This window comes from Poecilia reticulata, linkage group LG23, assembly GCF_000633615.1.
Source record: "Poecilia reticulata strain Guanapo linkage group LG23, Guppy_female_1.0+MT, whole genome shotgun sequence".
Classification (NCBI taxonomy): domain Eukaryota; kingdom Metazoa; phylum Chordata; class Actinopteri; order Cyprinodontiformes; family Poeciliidae; genus Poecilia; species Poecilia reticulata.
This window is the reverse complement of record NC_024353.1, coordinates 17,582,194-17,601,498: the sequence shown is the minus strand read 5'-3', so window position 1 is coordinate 17,601,498 and position 19,305 is coordinate 17,582,194. Positions and strand designations below refer to the sequence as shown.

General features: G+C 39.2%; 1 protein-coding gene across 2 annotated transcripts in view; it reads right to left on the bottom strand.

Moving 5' to 3' along the window:
* lmo3 (LIM domain only 3) overlaps positions 1-18,596 on the bottom strand; it is a 37,654-nt gene extending 19,058 nt beyond the window's left edge. Inside the window, exons 1-2 of one of the 2 annotated variants that reach the window (XM_008401543.2) lie at positions 18,299-18,596; positions 13,750-13,963 (exon numbers count right to left, since the gene is read on the bottom strand). In XM_008401543.2, the coding sequence (XP_008399765.1) occupies positions 13,750-13,955 (206 nt within the window). In that variant the 5' untranslated portion in view covers positions 13,956-13,963; positions 18,299-18,596. Of the gene's footprint in view, positions 1-13,749; positions 13,964-16,482; positions 16,921-18,298 lie in introns of those variants that run through there. The other variant, XM_008401542.2, reaches the window with a different exon arrangement.
* Positions 18,597-19,305: the final 709 nt, after the last annotated feature.

Here is a 19,305-nt window from a genome sequence, read left to right as displayed (position 1 = left end):
GCACATTTCAAATCAATATAATTATTTTGTAAAGTTGTTCACATAGTATTTCCATTCATGAAAAATTATATTCATAAAACGGTAAAACGTTGTACTTTTTACTTTTTTGTCTGGCATTTGCCGGATAAAACTCTGGTAAATGCCAAATTAAAACCTTTGCTGTATTTTATGTGCACAAAGAAAAAAAACAAAAAAAAAACCCAGAAAAAAGGCAAGCAGTAGATTTCAGACTTTTACTGAAAAATTTAAATATGAAGAGAACATGAGAGCTGCATGAGGAGGATCAGATCATTTCATTCCTTGGATCAAATGAAATTACTCATATGGCTGTGTGCCTCAATAAAACCAATTTTATTTAGAAGATATTGGCAGAACAAATTGCACCATGAGCTGGAGTTTGATACACACTGACTAAGGTTTAACCTAACTTGATGAAAAGCTTGCAGCTTTCCTCCGCTCTCAGTGCTTTGGCAGGCAGATGAAGTAGTAGGACTCTGGGTTGTGAAGAACTGATGCACTGCTTCCAGTCTCAATGCATGCACTCCAACTTGACTTACAAGCTACATGTTAAACTTTTGTTATGCCATTGCCAATGACTTTTGCACAAATTATAGGATTCTTGAAACTTTAACTTATTTTTTATGATTACAAAATGCATTATGGCATTTACCTTGCTCCCGGCAGTACTCTTATTTCTCTCTATCTTTTTTTAAATGAAGAATAACTCCTCTGACATAAAGGAGGCATTATTTCAATAAACAGCTTCATTTTAGTCATTTTATAGATGTATCATGAAATAAGATATTTCTCAGTCAGGTATCAATAATATCTAACTCAAAGGAGTAGTTGACATTACTTTGTCTGGCTTCATGAAGGTAGACCGGCGTGTTTAGACAGGGGAATAGAACGGCTTCTTGTGGGGTGTGGTGCATGGAAGCTTGTGTGTAATTACAATCCAGTGGTCATCTACCACTTCTCTTAAGTGATGCAGAGCCTAATTAGCAGCATCAAAGACTGCCATGGGATTGAGACCAAAGAGGATAGTGAGGAGAGAAGGGAGTGTTTTGGTGTGTTTGTGAAGGATGAAAGAATAAAAAGGTATAAAGTGGCAAGGATGACAGGACTGAGTGCCTCATTCTCCTTCCTCAAGTCTCCCTAAAAGCTTAAACAGGAGAGCCTTTATGGATGCCAAGTGCTCTATTGTAATAACAAGCTGCAGAGATGGGATTCAGTTGGGACTGGGACTGGCAAAACCAACACAATCTCTTCTTTAAGGTATTCAACAAGACAGCATAGCTTAGACTTCAGCAAATGGTTTACTTGCTAAAGATAAAAGCAAAATGTATATTTTTTACATTTAATGTTCCTAATTTAAAAATACAAGCCTAAAAAATATAAATGGTCTTTTACTTCAGTACTTTAAAACGGTTTTATTAAGTTGAATGGTGTGTAAAGTTTTATTTCTGGATGAGGCCTTTAATTGTTATGGTTGATTGAATACAGTATTTAATCTGAGTTTAATCATTCTGACCACAAACATCCAAGCCAAATGCTTCCTCAGCTTTAGCTGCTAGGTGGAGGAGAGGGTTGCTCCACTAATCTCCCTCTACAGAGGACAAAATATCTTCAGAAAGTCTCCCTTTCATGGCAGTAAAGTCTACAGTACAGCTAACACTTTCTAATGTTCAGACTTCTGAACCAAAGATCTTGGGGTGATAAAGGAAGAAGCTAGATTTCTGTTGCTATGCTAGTTTTCATGTTTAATGAGCTATTATTTTGATTAAAAGGTTTTTCCTTGATCCTGTGAAAAACATGTTTCCCATTTCACAAGATAAGCTGAGTTGGTACTCAAAACTCAATTTGTCCTTTATGACACACATCCAGTGTGCATCATCTGCTGGTTGATTGGCCCTTCTAGATGTGATGCGATTTTTTGAGAAAAGGGAGAAGAAATAGTTTATCAGCAAGACGCACATATTTCTGAGTTCAGGGCTCCAAGACAACAGTGCTTCCTGTGTTTCCCGTAAGGTATAATTAGAAATTCTACTGATGGTTTGTGAAAGTCAGTAGACCAAGTTCAGCCTGAAGTGTTCACAGTTTCTTCAGCCGCAAAGGCGGGATTATTTATGGTATTGATCAGTTAGTATTTAAGACACAAGAAGTACTCTTGGATCTATTCTTCCTGCCCTCTGGTCCACACTTCATGAAAAGATAACTAGGTGTCAGATAAGCAAAGCAGAGTCTTTTCTAGACAGGATGATGGGAAAAGTCAGATAAAAATCTTGGAGCTTTTAGAGCCTACAACGGTTGAATGATTAATTGGAGTACATCATTCCTGATTCTAGCCAAAGTCCTATTAATTCTGATCAGTAGAAGTAAATTGTTCTTTGCTGTTTGTCAGATCCGGTTTCTAATACAGTTTCTCATCAGAATATACTTAGAAATATAGATTTGAATTTTTATTTTTTATTTTAGTCCATAGATAATGAAAATCTCTGGTGAAAACAAATTACTTTGCTAAGAAAAAAAAAAACATTTTTGGATGGATGGATGGATGGATGGATGGATGGATGGATGGATGGATGGATGGATGGATGGATGGATGGATGGATGGATGGATGGATGGATGATACACTACTGACAGTGGAAAATAACTTGTGTTAAATTTATAATTACACTTTTAATGTAAATGCAAAATACATGACGATGGTTTAGTTAAACTTAGTTTATTATTCCACTAACGTGACTATTACTTACTGCATTTCAACAAAGACTATGTAATAGCTTTCTGGATCTTAATTCAATTCTATTCAGTTTATTTTTAAAGTGCTGATTCATAACAAATGTATCAAGGCACTTCACAAAAAAAATTAAAATAAAAATTATTTTGTTTCAATCAGACGTTCCATATGATCCTAGTTATCATCTTAAAGCATTAGTGGGAGTTTCTGAATTGTTTAAGTGAAGTACAGAACATGTGGTTGCAGAGCCTGTAATAGAGGTGCCAAGTAAAAATCAAGCTCTGGGCTTATTGACTATGAGCCTGGTGCCCTTCACTGTGAGGGAGACCGTAGACACAGCAGAGCTGGCCTGAATGTCTCAGACAGGAGAGAAGATGACAAACTACAGCAGCTTCAATCAGACCTCCAGAGCAGCTACTGGGCCAGAGCTGGGTAGAGTTCAGTGAACACAGCTGCCTTTAGCTCTTGGTGCAGCTTTTGATTTTAAAACTTTAGCTTCTTGTAACTGAAGTAACTAGTCCCCTCTGCATCCAGGAGACTGCGAATGATTCAAGTTTGGTAGAACAATACATCCTGAGCCTCGGAATGGTTTTGCTATTTAACTACAGATCTTGTGTTGGATCTGGGAAAACTCTTGGTCACTCCTCAGACTCCTGAGTCAGAAACCTTGTTAGAAGTACCAAGTACTTAACTTAATCATGCAAATTAAGTTATTTTCTCTTTTGGGTAATAACGCCAGCAGTGCTCATTGTGAAGTTCAGGAACATGCCTGTAAGCAGTGCTGTCAGTAGCCAATGTTTTGTTTAACCCATCATGAAATACTTTTAGCGATTTACCTTCGTTAGTTATTAATTATGACTTACCTAGCTGACACTGGAAGGACCAGGTTTCTGGCTGCTGTAGGCTTTTTCTTCCCCCTATTATTTTTTTCTTCATGTGTTCTATGATTTATTCCTTTTGCCATTCCATTTTAATTCTTTGTATGTGCGGATTACTCGAGCTGCTCCCATCATCAGATGTAAAATTAATATCAAATTTCCCATTAGAGTTATATTTACTGAACAAAAACGGATGTGTCCAGTACTTATTTTCCATACTGTATAGATTGCAACAGGAATAATTATCATTCTTGAAAAGATCAAGAAGACCAAGGTGTTGCTGTAGTTTAATTAATTAAACTGTCATTCAGGTTTTGAACAAATGATAAACAACAAATATGCCATCAAGTGAAAGTGTTACCCAGTGTATTATTGTGGAATATCACCTCTGCTGCCCAGAAGGTCAGGTGTTAGGATGTCATGACTGACATACAGCAACGATCTTCAGTCAGAGGCCTCTTCACATTAATTGAAACACTGATTGCTACCTGAGATCCTTCCTGCCCACAGCATCAAAATCCAGAACAGAAGATACTTTCAGGATGTGAGTTACAACAAGATCTAATTTTCCTTTTGGGATAATTAAATTATTTTCAAATTGTATTTACATTTTTATTTGCTGCTATGTCATAAAACTTGTCAAAAGAAGAGAAAAAGAGAAACAAAAATGTGAGGATTTGAGTTTTTCTGTTTATCTAGGTTCTGTTTCTATGAGTCTCTGCTGTCCTGTTTTGATTGTTCCCAGGTGTGTCTCGTCTTCTGTGATTGCCCCCTGTGTATTTAAGTCCACCTGTTGTCTTTGTCTCTTGTTGGATCCTTGTCTTGTGTCATAGTCAGTCAGTCAGTCAGTCAGTCAGTCAGTCAGTTGTGTCGTTTGTCACGTTTTGTTGTATCAGTTAGTTGTCACAGTTGTACTGATAGGTCCTGTGTTGGCTTTAGCTCTCGTAAGTCAGTATTGATACTGTTAGCTACCGGTGCTGAGCCTTAGCTTCCGCTCTGCCGTGCAGCCTGTAATCTGGACTGTCTGAGCCACATTTTCATCATTAAATCACCATTCATGTTATACCTGGGTCGCAGCGTTCATTCTCACCATCACCTCCACATCATGACAAAAAAACAACTAAGAATACTACACAACAGTGATGTAATATGGAAAGAAAGAAAATCATTTCTATTAATAAACAGGGCCATAAGATGGATGCAGATTACAAAGTTGATTCTAAGAGAAAATAAGAACATTTCCTACAGTGAACCATGCTGTTGTCTGTTAGAGGTGGCTGGCTTTCCAAACCGTTATTAAATCCAGTGGTGTTTCTGGGGAGCTTGCTTACATTCACAATTTTAGTAAAAGCAGCGTAGAGGAAAATTGAAGTTGAATGAATAGATTGAAATAAAGTGAGTTTCTTTTTTTCAAATGCTGCCTTCAAAATGGGTTTTTGGACTTTACAGTTTTCCATTAAAACTGATGGTCAACAGCTTTGTCAAGCCTCCACCTGGAATAAAGTCGGGCATTGCATTGTGCAGGTTGCAGTACTGCTGTCTCCTTTTTCTTAGCAAATTTCAACCTAAATGTGTCATCCAGACTACTGTCCTCCTCCATATTACAAACATTATTAGTTTGGACTTTTCAAATTACATAAACAGTGGAATCCCACCATCATCAGCATAGTGAGTGGAGGCTCTGCTTCAGATGGATCATGAACTGATAGGATGATCTTAGTTGATGACTTTCAGAGACAGCAGAGGACAAATCAAACTCTGAGACATCAAACCTGTAATTATGTTTGGAGTTACATGCCTATGAAGGGATATCTTGGCACACACACGCAGGCACCCCCCAACACACACACACACACACACACACACACACACGTAAAACATTCCTCTTTGAACATCTCACTCAAACAGGAATTGCAGCAGCAATTCCTGTGTGCATCCAGTTAGTTTTTTTCCTGTTTTGTGCCCATGTTGTGATGCAGGATTACCATTTGGCTGCTGGCTGGATCACATCACTCAGGCCAGAGGACCCCTGAAGAATTCTATTAACCCTGGTTATGTCACACCTTATAACATGCCATCCTGCTAAGCAGCGTGAGGCTGACTAGGAGTATAGATTAAAGTATATAATGAATGCCCATCACATTTATTTTTCCAGTACACTCTGCAAATCAACTAAACCTAATATATTTCCCTTTCTCAATAAGTAAAAATAACAACCGTGGTTGCTTCTGGGATACTAACATTGGCAGACATTTCTATATGTGGGAGAGACAAGAAAATGTTAAATAGAAAGGGCCAAAGATGATTAGAATGAGGAACTATGGCCATATGGTGTTCAGGTGCATCTCAATAAATGGGAATATCACTACAAAATATATTTTTTTCCTTCTGAAATTCAGTTCAGTTGAATTAATTTGAATGTGAGGCTAATTAAATAGGTTCGTTTCACAAACAACAATTCTGATGATGATATCTTGCAGCTATCAAAAACAAAAGTAATAATATCCAAAACATTAAATGAAATGTTATGTCATACCTTACACAATTTTTAAGCCACAACACTGACTTGACTTTTGTTCAGCAGATAATCACCGACATCCTCCACAAAGTCCATCACAAAGGGTCTTTGCTGAAGAAGCTAAATGTTGTAGTCAAGCACATTAGTGGAAAGTTAAGTGGAACTTTATAAAATAACGTCACTGTCTTAAAGTGATTGTTCTTTGCATCACAAACAGCAAAGACAAAAATTGTTGAACTGTTGACACCTAATGAATCATCTACTATCTTACTTTTGTCTGTTCCGTTGCTCATCTTTTGTGTGTTTGTAGAGAGGCTATTAGTAAATGGTAAACACCCTCTACTAGAATAACACTTTAACTAATCCACAGCACTCCAAAGTACTATCACTAGTTACTATCTTGCCGGAGCTGGATGATGATCTGACCTAAATACAGAATAGCTTCACACACACTTAGGCCAACCAGTAGATAAGCAGAACCCAGGCAACAAAAAGGATTTCTGTGGTTGTGGTATTAAAATATTTTAAGTGTTGTATTTGTTCTTACCAGGGTTGAAAATAGTTTTAAATTTGTGCTGCTACTATGACGAAAATATTCAGTGGCTCATTGTATGATCCAAAACAAATAAAATCATAACATTTTACTGTACTGTAGGGTCCCTGTATGGATAACACAGAAAGTAGAAGTACTTCACAATGCGGAAAAAATATATATAGTGGAAAGTAATTAGTTACTAACCAAACCTTACATGTACATTTGTTACTGTAATCACAATTTGTCTAATTACTACCTTAATTTGTCTACGAAACCCTAACTATTACTTGAATTTGTTTGAGTAAAGTTAGTCAGTTAAATTTGAAATTGTATCCATTAATGAGTAAAAATATAACATGAGAATACACCAGAAAAAACAGCACTCATCTTTCAGCTGGGTTTGCATCAATGGGAAGACAGAGAAGCAAAACCTATCAAGTTTAGTTCAAGATAACATCTGAGAAAATGAAAAGCCCTTTACTGCATCAGTTTAACTGTAAGTACAGGCAACAGCTTTATCATAGATTATAAAATGGAATAATATTTTAACAATTAAAAATGTCAATTTTATCAGATATTTGTGATTATGATTTGTATTGATTTGTATATACCCTTGAAAACAGAAAATCAGGTGCTTAGTTTGGAGTCAGTTATTTAAAACTGCTAACAAACAGCAGCTGTCATAAGATAATACAAAAATAATGTCCCAATGAAAATACACAAAATATTTTGTGTTGCTTTTTTATTTATAAATTTGCTCTGTGAAATAAAAACAGTTTGAGACTAACGTTCTCATTTCCTTTGTGATGAGCTGAACTTTGTTTTGCTCATCACAAAGTAACCAACATAAAATTTTAATGAGGTACTTGTTACTTTTGATGTTAGTAACTTTACTTGTATTTATGTGCACATTTTATTTTATCAAAAATAACTGTAGTTTTACTTGAGTAGCCTAATATTTTGTACTCTTTCCACCTCTGCTGGCATGTATAAACATAGCCTGAAAAAATTTGAGAAACACTGCATTAGATGGTTATTAATATAGAGTGAGTTTCCACTGCAGACATTTTTAGGAGCAGGGGTAGTTTCATCTTCTCATCATTTCCACTGCAGAAATGATGGGATTTCTAGAATGGCCTTGGTAGGGAGGCAGCACCTGGAGAACACACTCACCTCAGAGGGATGCTGCAAAGCTAGTCACTCGATGCAAGATGTTCTTAGACAGGAAAACTTCTACCAATAATAAAATGTACTTTAAAATTGCTTCAAGATTAAATTTGCTGTTCACAGGAAAACTGAATTGAAGTTAAGTTTGAGCTTTGAGCTAAACATTTCACATTCGTAACATTTTGTTTCAGTGTACTCCCAATTTACATTCCTCTGATGCTCATGTTTACTGCTTCAATTATTAAAATCTCTTTTCTTCTCTCAACATAGAGTTGAGAGTCAGCTCTAGCTACAGATTCTCCAAGTTCAAATTGCTATTAATCTGAACTTTGGTGCTTTAAAGAGATTCTTAAGTCTGAACAGTGGGAATTATGTCTGAGCATGAATCACTGAGTTGATTATACAATTTTTCTAAAGCCTGAAGTTGTTTTAGGACATTTTAAGCATCCTGGTAGATTGTCACTTTGTTCCCCACTCAGACTCACACAAGCACAGAAGCAGTTGTTGTTTAGGCACAACAGCCAAAACTCTCACAAGTCAACAGAAGTGTTGCTGCTTGTATTTTTCTCTTCGCCTCAGTTGGTATGAAATATACAGATGCTTTTCTTTGCAGATAAATGCATGCTTTGTTTTGACTGAATCCTAAAATAAACCATCTCCTTTCAGTTTGACACCATCAAATGGATGTTTGGCCTTCTCCCAACTCTGAGTCAGACTCCAGCACCAATCCCAGTGCATACTTTGTTTGTCATAACATTTTTTGTTATATTGTTGTTTATATCACTCCTTCATGTACAAGGCCAACAAGAAATTGCAAGTATTTTTCTGCAGACTTGTTCACATATCACCCAAACCCAAGAAGTCACAATTGCTGCAAATTTAAGCTGTTTTCCCACTTGATAGTCCAGTTAACTTGGTTTGATTGGTGACCAAAATTGGAACAATTGTTCCACTTTCAGCTGCTGTGGTTCTCTTTCACACTGCATTGCATCAAACTAACCAAACCTTTTTTCTGTGCCTATCTTTGCCACATAAAATCTTCATGTTTTTTTTATGAAAATGACTTGGAACTATCCCAGTCACATTTCTACTGTTTTATTGTAAGAAAGCAAAAAGAAGTCTGAAATGTAGAACTAAAAAACAGACTTCATCTGTCACTTTGAAAGCACCATGGATTTTGGAGCTGCACTGACTTTATCTTGCAATCCGCGGATAAAGCCTGCAATTGAGTATTATCGATTGATTAAGTTTATTTGTATGGCGTATGCAGAGGCAAGGCAGTTCAAAGTGCTCTACATCATAAAACCACAAAAATACACAGTCATTAAAAACACCAATCAGTCAAAAATTGAGAAAACGAGAAACAAACATTACATTTTGATGGAGTGCCATCATCACAATCATCAAAAGACATTGAATGTGTTGGTCAGTGCTTCATTTTTATAAGACGTCTGCACTGTAACGGCTCTCATCACTAATGACGTCAAATTGCCACAGCAGCCATATTCAGTCAGGACAACGGCAGCGGTAAAGTCTGTGTGGAGAACAAGACGAATCCAATTCTCAACAGAATTATGGTAGCAACAAAACATTGCTGTTTAAGCCTGAGGGAATCACGATATGGTGATTGGGAGAATATGAATGGAATTTTTTTTTTTATTCCATTTTTAAAACCCCAAAGGAACATGGAGGAATATCAATGCTAGATATGAACTTGTAAGTGAGGAGTTTACCGTAGAAATGCAGCCTAACTCACCACTATATATTTTACATTTCATCGGTGTAAAGGAGCTAGACCAACACCAGCAACTGCAACATCTTTGCAGGTACATGACTTTTCTCAGCAGGATGAAAATATAAATGTACAATACATGATCCCATCCATCCATCCATTTTCTGTACACCCTTGTCCCTTATTGGGGTCAGGAGGGTTGCTGGTGCCAGTCTGTTGCAGGACAACAGATAGACAGGACAAACAACCATGTACACTCACACCTAGGGAGAATTTGGAGAGGCCAATTAACCTAACAGTCATGTTTTTGGACTGTGGGAGGAAGCTGGAGTACCCGGAGAAAACCCGCACATGCACAGGGAGAACATGCAAGTCTCCAGAAAGACTCCGGGCCGGGAATTGAACCCAGAACCTTCTTGCTCCAAGGCAACAGCTCTTCCAACTGTGCCACTGTGCAGCCCATGACATGATCCCTTATCTTTAAAATGTAAACACACCACAACACAGAACATTCAAACACTCACAAGTTTACCTCAGCAGCCAGTGGCACTTTCTCAATAAGAGTATCAAAGCCACTGTATGTCCTTATTTTACTATCATCACTATTATTTTTACCATTAAAAAACCCCACCAAGACAGAAGTAGAGTAACTGCATGCTGGCATCTATAAAAACACAATGGGTTGATCAGCATATTTATATGGTGTTTAAATAACCCATATTCTAATTTGAAGGATGGTAACACCTGTATGTTATATCAAATATTATCTTTCTGTATTTCCTGTAATTGTATGTGGATTCAGTTCATGTTTGATGGCGGTGTGAGAGTGACATTTTTAAAACAACAGCTAGTGATAAATCTAAAAACTCTGTGTTGTCATGACAAAGCTCTGCAGCTGAGCTTCAGCCTGACTGTCCTGAGCTAGCAGTGAGAGCAGCCATTAGCCTCTCCTCCTTCCTCAGCCTGATGGTAATCAGTTCAATACCAAACCTTCACCAACAGTCAGAGCAGAGCAGGCCCATTCCACTCTGTGTCCACATTGCAAATAAATCACACACTTGTAAAGCTGAGGAAAGCTTTCGATCAATGTTCACCAGATGCCATGACAACGCTAGCTACTCCAACTCCAGAAGTGAGACGGTTTTAGGCAAACTAAGCAAACTGCACAAAAATGTCAAACTTTGCACAGAAATATAAAAATAGAACCCTAAACAACCTGTTTAGACAGTTTATCACCAAAACAAAAAGTTGTTTTAGGATTAAGTTTCACTATGTTGATTTACACCATGTTTCTGCATTGAAGCATGTTGAAATGGAGCTCTTCAGACGTCATCATGTTTTAGGGTTATAGGCATTCCAGATGTTGCCATTGTGTCTGTACTCTGTCCAAACATCTGGGCAACAAGCCCACTTATGAATAGTAATAAGCGATCTATGCCTTTAGACTGACATGTATGATGGACAGAAAATTCAGATCCGAGGTGGTATTAAAAAAAAAAGAAAAGAAAACACTTGTGACATTTTTCTGAATAAAAAAACGTCCAGAATAGGATAAATGTTCAATCACAATGAATCGCACTCAGTTCAAGCTCTTGATGTAAAGCAGCCCTGTTAGGTTCAAGTTGTTGGGCAAAGTTAATATTCTTATAGGCATAGATTTAAATGTTATAACACAGCAATCTTGTCTCATCTCATTCAGTTCAACCTGTTAAATCCAAAAAATAAATAAACTCTTGACATAATTTCATTTTACATAGTAGTTTTTCTCTACCAGAAAAACATCAGAAAATTATCTTGAGAACTTTGCAGCCTCAGTTTGTGTCACTTATAATTTCACTTTTAACTTTGTTTACATCCACCGCAAATAAGTTAAGCTTTCAAATTAATTGATTCCCCATCATCTGTTTATTAATCCGACTTTCGACCAGGTTAGCTTTAAATGCCTGCAGAAATCATTCCATAGTTTATCACTCTTTGGATTCATCTTGGTTTTCTTCATTTCTCACCGTTTTCTTTAATCCCGTGGACACGTCTTATTAAAATGAGACATTTTAAACTGAAAGCATTCAGCACAATGTGTGAGCAGGCAGAAGAGTTCAAATAATGCAGATAACAATATTACTTAATTAAGACAAGACAATATGAATGCTCATATAACTCACTGCCAAAATTTTAAAAGCAGTATTTAAGCTCCATTTTTTAGAGTGAATTTCTATCATTTATGCTGTTTATAATTTATGGATAGTTTATTGATAAAAGTGATAAAAACAAGGTTTGACTTACTGTAACAAAAAATGTATTAAAGAAAAAAAAAACATGCTCCAAAGTAGGCCTGTCGCGATAAACGATAAATCAATTAATCGCACGATAAATTAAACCTATCGACCTCATTTTAATTATCGGCTTTATCATCTCTTCCTGTCCAGTTAACTAATGTTAAAATCTGGCATTAATCAATGCTTTACTAGAATCTACCTATGATGCATGTGGCTAGAGTCAGCGTAAAGTCCTGACTGAATGAAAATCATTAGAACCTATTTATGTCACGTTAACAAAGAACAGCTGAAAACTTACCGGGTTTATCAACTGAGGTAGCAAYTTGGCTCCARTTCCTCCCCTTGTCATTTCTATATTCTTTGCACGAAATGTTGAATAAATATTAATTTTGTTTCCACATATCATCTCCAATGCTGGACTTCGGGTTGCGCCGTGTCAGCTGTTTGGGATTCCCCTCTAATTTCCCCTCAGAAAGCCAATCAGGTAGCTTTCTGATTGGCTACCTGTCACATTCAACAGGCTGCGTTAAGCTCCCAGTAGGGGAAAAACCCTGATTTAGATCGTAGTGGCCACGACGATCTACCGTAACCCTCCACACACTGCAGGATGATCGGTTACGAAATCACCAGCGACAATCTTAGATCGGCCAACGATCTAAGATTGTCGTAAGGGGAAAATAGGGGCAAAAAACCGTGTAGTGTGAACTATTGCATTAGGTAGTCAGATGTGCCCATCTTCTCTATTTAAATCTAGTGATTAGGGGCAATATAGTACACAGACTTCATAATCTCCATTGTTTTGGTTGAATGCAGTATTTATTTCCACTTTGACTTTATGTTGTTTAGTTTTTATTCCAAGTACGTTTTTTGTTAATGGAGACTGAGAATCCATTTTATTTTTGTTTTTGGTTGTTTTATTTATTTAGTTTATCAGTTCCAGTGTTATGTGCTCTTTTGAAAATAACATGTATCTATGTATGGCAGGAAATTGCAAGCATTATTAGTCATTTCCATTAAATCACTGTCAAAAGGTCTTGAAACAATATTATCGTTTATCGCAATCATTTTTAAGACAATTAATCGTCCAGCAAAATTTGTTATCGTGACAGGTCTATTCCAAAGACTAAATCACGCAACATTTCCCTCAAATGCATTAACAATGTGTTTATGTTGCCGTTTCAGGGAGTTCCTGTCTCCTTCTGGGGCTGCTGTTTTAACTGCTATTTCATCACACATTAATAAAAATCTACATTTTTTAATTCTAATTGCTAGTTGTGCCAACACAGACACATAGTTACAATCTCCGGTTTTGTTGCAGGGAAGAGGAGTGCAGGCTGTGTTAATGAGCACTCCAAATTAAGATAGGTAACAATGCTTACAATGCTTATGTTTTGAATAATAATAAAGCATTATTTTGGTTCAGACTTATTGTTAAAAGTGACATATTTTTGCAATTTTGGTGGTATTTGGAGCTTCTTGTGGTGAGTTTTGTCAGTTTGACCTAATTTCGAGATTTAAATATTTATACTAATATCACAAAACTACAAAGAAATACTTAGACCAAAAGAAAAATGATTCCTACAAAAATAACAAACACAGACCACAAATTAATATAGAAAGCAACATCAGATTTTCAAAGATTTTCTAAGCAACTAAACACAAATCAGTTTCACTGATCAAATATCTGAAAAGAGCAACCAAAATCATGTCACCGCAGTAGCACGGCAGACTAGTCTAGGAAAATTTAAACCTGTTTTGTAAGAAGCATCTTCATGTTCTTCAATGTGCACATTTAAAAACCTAAATTCTAAATAAGTGGAAAATAATTTCAGTGAATTTGTGTTTGTGTGCTGTTTCGAACCGTAAGGTGTAGAGCGGTCAGAAGACATCGGCGTTTCTTACCGGAGGTAGTCTCTCCGGCACAGGATGAGGTTGGCTTTGGTGTAGAGCGTGGAGCCCACCTCACCCAGCCTGCAGTCACAGCAGGCACACTTCAGGCAATCCTCATGCCAATATTTATCAAGAGCCTTCAGCAGGTAGCGGTCCTTGATCTTCCGGTTGCAGCCGGCACAGCCTTTTGGCTTTGCGTCCGGCTGGACAGTGAGCATTTGTATACCTGGAAGCACAGAAACACTCATTAAACACTGAAACACTGGTGCGCTCTAGAATACCACATCGCTATTTATTTGTATTTTATTTCAGTTTGTTCATTAGTTCTGTTGTTTTGATCCATTTCTTAAAACACACAGCAAAAACACTGAGCAGAATTAAAGTCCAGTAGCCGGAGTGTAAAATATTGTTTAAATTTAACAAATTGTTTAACAAAAAATAAGTTTATGAAATTTTACTGAAGTTACAGCTAAAATACAGCCGCTGTCTTCAGACATTTTGACATGCGGGGTGCTGTGGTTTTGCACACATGAATATACAATCGACATTCGATTTTAATACAATATTAAAAAGCAGCATATTAATAGAAGGCTTCTTTTAACAAAAAAAATACAATAACTGGTTATACTTAAGTATAGTGAAATACTATATAATTCATAATAAATCATCTGCTGGGCTAACATAAGTTCAGTTACAGTTGAATTTGTAAGACTAAAATGAAAACTGTATAACAGATTTTGACTTTATTTTCACTTGGATGTTTTCTGATCAATCTGATCAACTGGCAAAAATAAAAATGTCTTTAATGACCAGTTAATTTAACACCAAAAAGTGATTTAATTCATTTATCTCTTGTAAAATCATTCTGTTCTCTGAGTGGAGTAACAGACTAAATGTGTTCCTGCTGGAGGAACTGATCTGTTTAAATCAATCCAAACTCGTCCTGTATGGTTTACATTAACACAGCCTTATTGTCTGCATTCTGACTGATTTTTTTGGGTCACTTAGCTCATCCTGAGATTCACTGCTTTTCCTCCATACAGCAGTTTTTTTGTTTTTGTTTGTTGCCGACTCCACGACTGCAGCTTTACTCCAGGTGAAAGATTGTTGTGTGAGAGGAACTATTGATCTCAGTGCATAAAGACTGAATTAGAAAATCTAAAACACACACAAACTGTTTCAGCGTGAGTAAACTGAGTGTGCTGAACACTGAAACATAAGATCATTACAAACAAACTCACAGCTCTGTTTAAACTGCTTTTGAGACCAACAGGCACACACACAAAGCCACCACCTCCAATTTGGCCCATTTTAACTTGACCTGATGTGTGTGGGTGTGTGTGAGTGTGTGTGTGGGTGTGTGTGTGTGTGCGCGTGTGTGTGTAAGTGTAAAGAGGCGTGGTTCCAGGCAGTGCTGTGTATTGTTTGGCCTCAGCTCACTGTGGAGAGCCTTTGTTGGCCCTGTGGGTGCTAGGAGCCGCCTCACAATGAGGCTTTAAATTAGTATTCTCCTTCCATTCCCTGAGGAGCACCACAGCCTCACTCCTCTTTGTCCCCCATCACACACACACACACACACACGCACACACACACACACACACACACACACACACACACACACACACACGCACACACGCGCACAAACACACACACACACACACAACTTGTTTCTTCTTTAAAATGAAGTAGGGTAGTTTGGGTCACTTTTAATTACACAAATGTAAGGAAGTGTTAGCCAAAATTTCCCCTCAATTTTGGGGATTTCTTGGAGCAAGTGACTGACGCTAATTTCCCTGCAGGAAACAAGTTGCTCATGTGGCATCTGGTTGATGATGTGTGTGAAGCAACTTTAATCTGAAAATCACGCAAACAGGATCGGGCTGCTTCTCTGTTGTTAACTATAAAAGGTGCAGAGCATGCTGCTGCTCCAGGTTGTTCAGAGTTCTTCTCTACCGCCTAAAGAAAGTCCACTGCAGGCTGCAGATCTGAATAAAACAAATGTGCAGAGGATCAAAGAAGTGTGCAACAGGATTTTCAGCTCATTTGTTCCGGTGCTGGCTGCTGATTTGTTAATTGGTTGGATTTAGACAGCAATGCGCCTCGGCTGCTGTCCACTAAGCACCGCTGATCCGTCCGCCCTCGTTAGCACTAAGTCCTGCTGCTCGTTACCAACGCAAAGGGAGAAGGAGTCTGCGCCCTCCTCTTTGCTTTGCGATCAGGAGAGAGTGAGAGAGCCATGGGCTGGATTTGTTCACTTGGCTTTTAGGATAGGAAGGGGAAGTTTGTAATAAAGTGAGACAGAGCAGCCGGAGTCCGGTGGTTCCGGGTTGTGGTGCTGCTGGCTCCGGGTTCTGCCCGACACGTCTGCTCCAAGAGCGGACATCCAGCTGCCGGCCGATCGGTGGCAAGACGCTGACATACCACTCACTTTAATTACTGTTGCTATGGTAGCCCACGCAGTAAATGAAGCCCAATATCATGGCGATTGCAATCGGACAAAATTTATGTTAAAATCAAACACAGCGAACCCCTTATCACAGGTATCAGAACACCAACATCTCGTGTGTGTGGTGTTGTATACATGGAGGGCAGCCGGTGGATGTGAGGCGGAGGGTCGGAGCAGCAGCAGAGGCAGGTCACGTCACCTTCCAGAGACACGCTGGGAATTCCTCCCAGAAAAACACCGAAACACGCGAAGCGCAGCGCCGGCGCCCGTTCAATTCAAAGCCAAAGAAAGCGTCTTACCGAAACTTTGCTCCCTTTTCTGCATTTGCTGAGCAACTGGAGCACCACCATTCAACCCGAAGCCACCGAGTTCCGAGAGCAGCTGTCTGCGAGCAGCCTGAGACCGGGCTTTGTTAGACACAGAACAATCCAGCACGGCGGCGGAGAGAGGAGGAGAGGCGAATAGAGGCAAGCAGCGGCCGACGGATCAGCAGGCGCAGGAGCTGGAGGCGAGGCTGCCGCTGCTCTACGCTCACATGGCGTGTGTGAGCACGTTTATCACTGATCGCAGATGCAGCCTGTGCGCAGAGAAGAGCTGGCCACAAATGACAGGATGACAAAGAGTTGCTTCCCCCCACCCCCTGCGATGCAGAGACCATCTGATCCGGCAGCCAGCCTAATCACAGCGGCTCCTGCTGCACGCCGCTTCGCCAATCGGCGCTTTCAACGCGCCACAAGGCAGGGAGGCAGGCTGGGTCTCCCATCCCAATCTTCATCATTTAAACACGCTCTGCCTTTACTTTGTTCTCATTTGCATACAGGCTACCATTCGTGCCTTGCCATCTAAATTAGGAAGCCGGATATTTTAATTTAAAGCAACTTTTTTTTTCAGTCACCATTAAATTAGTCAACTGAACATGAACAGGACGCGGTGACGAAGTATTGAGGACTCGTTCTGAAACAATGAAGACTACATTGCCTCCAGCAAATCTTCAAACTCCTGAAATAATTACCAGAACATTTCCAGTATCATACAATGACCAACAATGAACCTAAAAGTGTTGGAACCAAAGTCTTTTCTGTTTTGGCTGGTCATAAGCAGGTCATACTACTGCTGCACACTGTGCAGCCTGTCTTCTGTTTCCATTCAAAGGAACGCATTGCTGTGCTTTTTAAAGGGCTTCTCAGAAAGTGGGAGTTCCATTCTAATAAAATCATCCCAGTTGTTTTTACACAAAAACAACTGATGAGAAAATAATGTTAAACTTATTCATTCCATTCCAAGAAGTGATACTTATCAATATCACTTCTTTCTGAGATCATCATTCTTCATTCATGGAGATAGAGGATTAAGTAGTTCTTTGCTTTTTAAAAAATCTGCTATTCCTCACCCATTAGTAGCCCAGTTTTGACTATAATGCCGGTGCTGAGGCACTCGCCCACCTCAGTAGCCTCCTGGCTTCCTTTTGCACACCCATGGTGTTCTAATGCCCTGATAAATGCTGGTTGTTCTCTTAACGCTCCAGCACAGAGAAGGAGGAGGAGACGGCAGTAGGAGGAGACACAAGTCAATAGTTGGCATGGGGCTTGAGCCTAAACTGCAGCGGTAATAAGATGGGTCATAAAATGCTCTCTGCATGCTGTGATGAGTGATGACATGCATTAAAGCTGACAGGGTATTACCTGCCAGTAATTAGGTTTTGTCATGGATTGAATTATTTTAAGACTGCCTATCTCGGTAATCATGCAATTTGCTGAGGTGTGTGTGTGCGTGGGAGAGTGGGCTCCCACACCTCTCCCGTTTCCCTTCCACCCTCAATTAGCCAAGTCATCCTCTTCGTGAATGGAAGACGGAGACAGAAGGCGACATCAATTGGAAACACCAGCATCCTGCCAGCCACTCAGAGAGAGAGGGAGGTATGTTTTGTAGGCTAAAAATGTTCATGACCCCAGCTCTTCTCTGTGTCCTAATAGGTCACCAAACCTTACATTCGTTCTGGGGAAACGGATGATGAAGACAGTTCCTGGTCAAGCCAGGTGTAATTTTAGGTTAATACGGAGGAGTAGTGGTGTCCTGTCTGTGTCCTTGCACTGAGAAAAGGGCAGAGACTCCTACCTTGAAATGGGATGCAGCCAGGGGAGCCTAGGGATGCTGCTGCGGATGTTCCTAACTTGGAGACAAACTGTCCACGAGGCAACTTTCTCAAATTGAGTGAATTCCTGATCTTCTAGAGAAAACCTAGCTACCAAACTTAGAAGATGGTTTGAAAATCAGCCAAGCAGACTAGAAAGCACCCTATCAAACAGTGCAGATCCTGGATTTTGCTCACAGTCGTTCCATTCCCCTTTTGCTGCCTTCTCTCCTTCTCCCTGCCCTGTATCTCTGTGTCTCTTTGGTTTTCTGACAGGAAAAGCGGTACAATGTTGAGCCTCCCCTTCTATTTAAGCCCCTCTACCAGGTCCCCAGTCGGCAGCACACTCCAGCTCATCCAAGAAGCTGACAAGCACCGTTAGGGAAGGCAGCGCATGTTGCTCTAATGGACCTCATTAAGCACTACTTACAGATGTTCTCTTAACATAATTGATCTGCAGTGAGTTGAGAGGACGGCAACCTATTCCCCAGCCCCCAATTATGGCCCGGTAATTAGATCCCCAACCTCCTGTTCTCCACATTCACCCTTCTAACATTCCGAAATATCAAAGTATCTCTTTCTCTCAAAGCAACCGCCCCCTCCCTCCACCATTTCACCTCCATGTCTCCTCCTTCCTTCCCTCCCACCCACAAGATACTATTGACAGTCAGATGTGCTAACCTTTGTAGTGTAGCCAGACTTGGCAACAAGCTACACTCACTCAAACAGAACTCACTCACTTCTCTTTACCTTCTTTCTCTCTTTGCCTTCTCTCTCCACTGGGACAGAAACAGAGGGAATGAGTGGCAATGATGGAGAAAGAGAAAGAGAAAGAGAGAGAGAGACCAAAGGAAAAGTTAGTACTTTCCATATAGGACTGACGTGATAATATTCGTCAGGGGAGAACATTTTTTGACAATCATATCTTTCATTTTAAACAAGGCCTCTGATAGAAATGACACGTCTGAACAGAATGAAGGCCGGGCTGGGC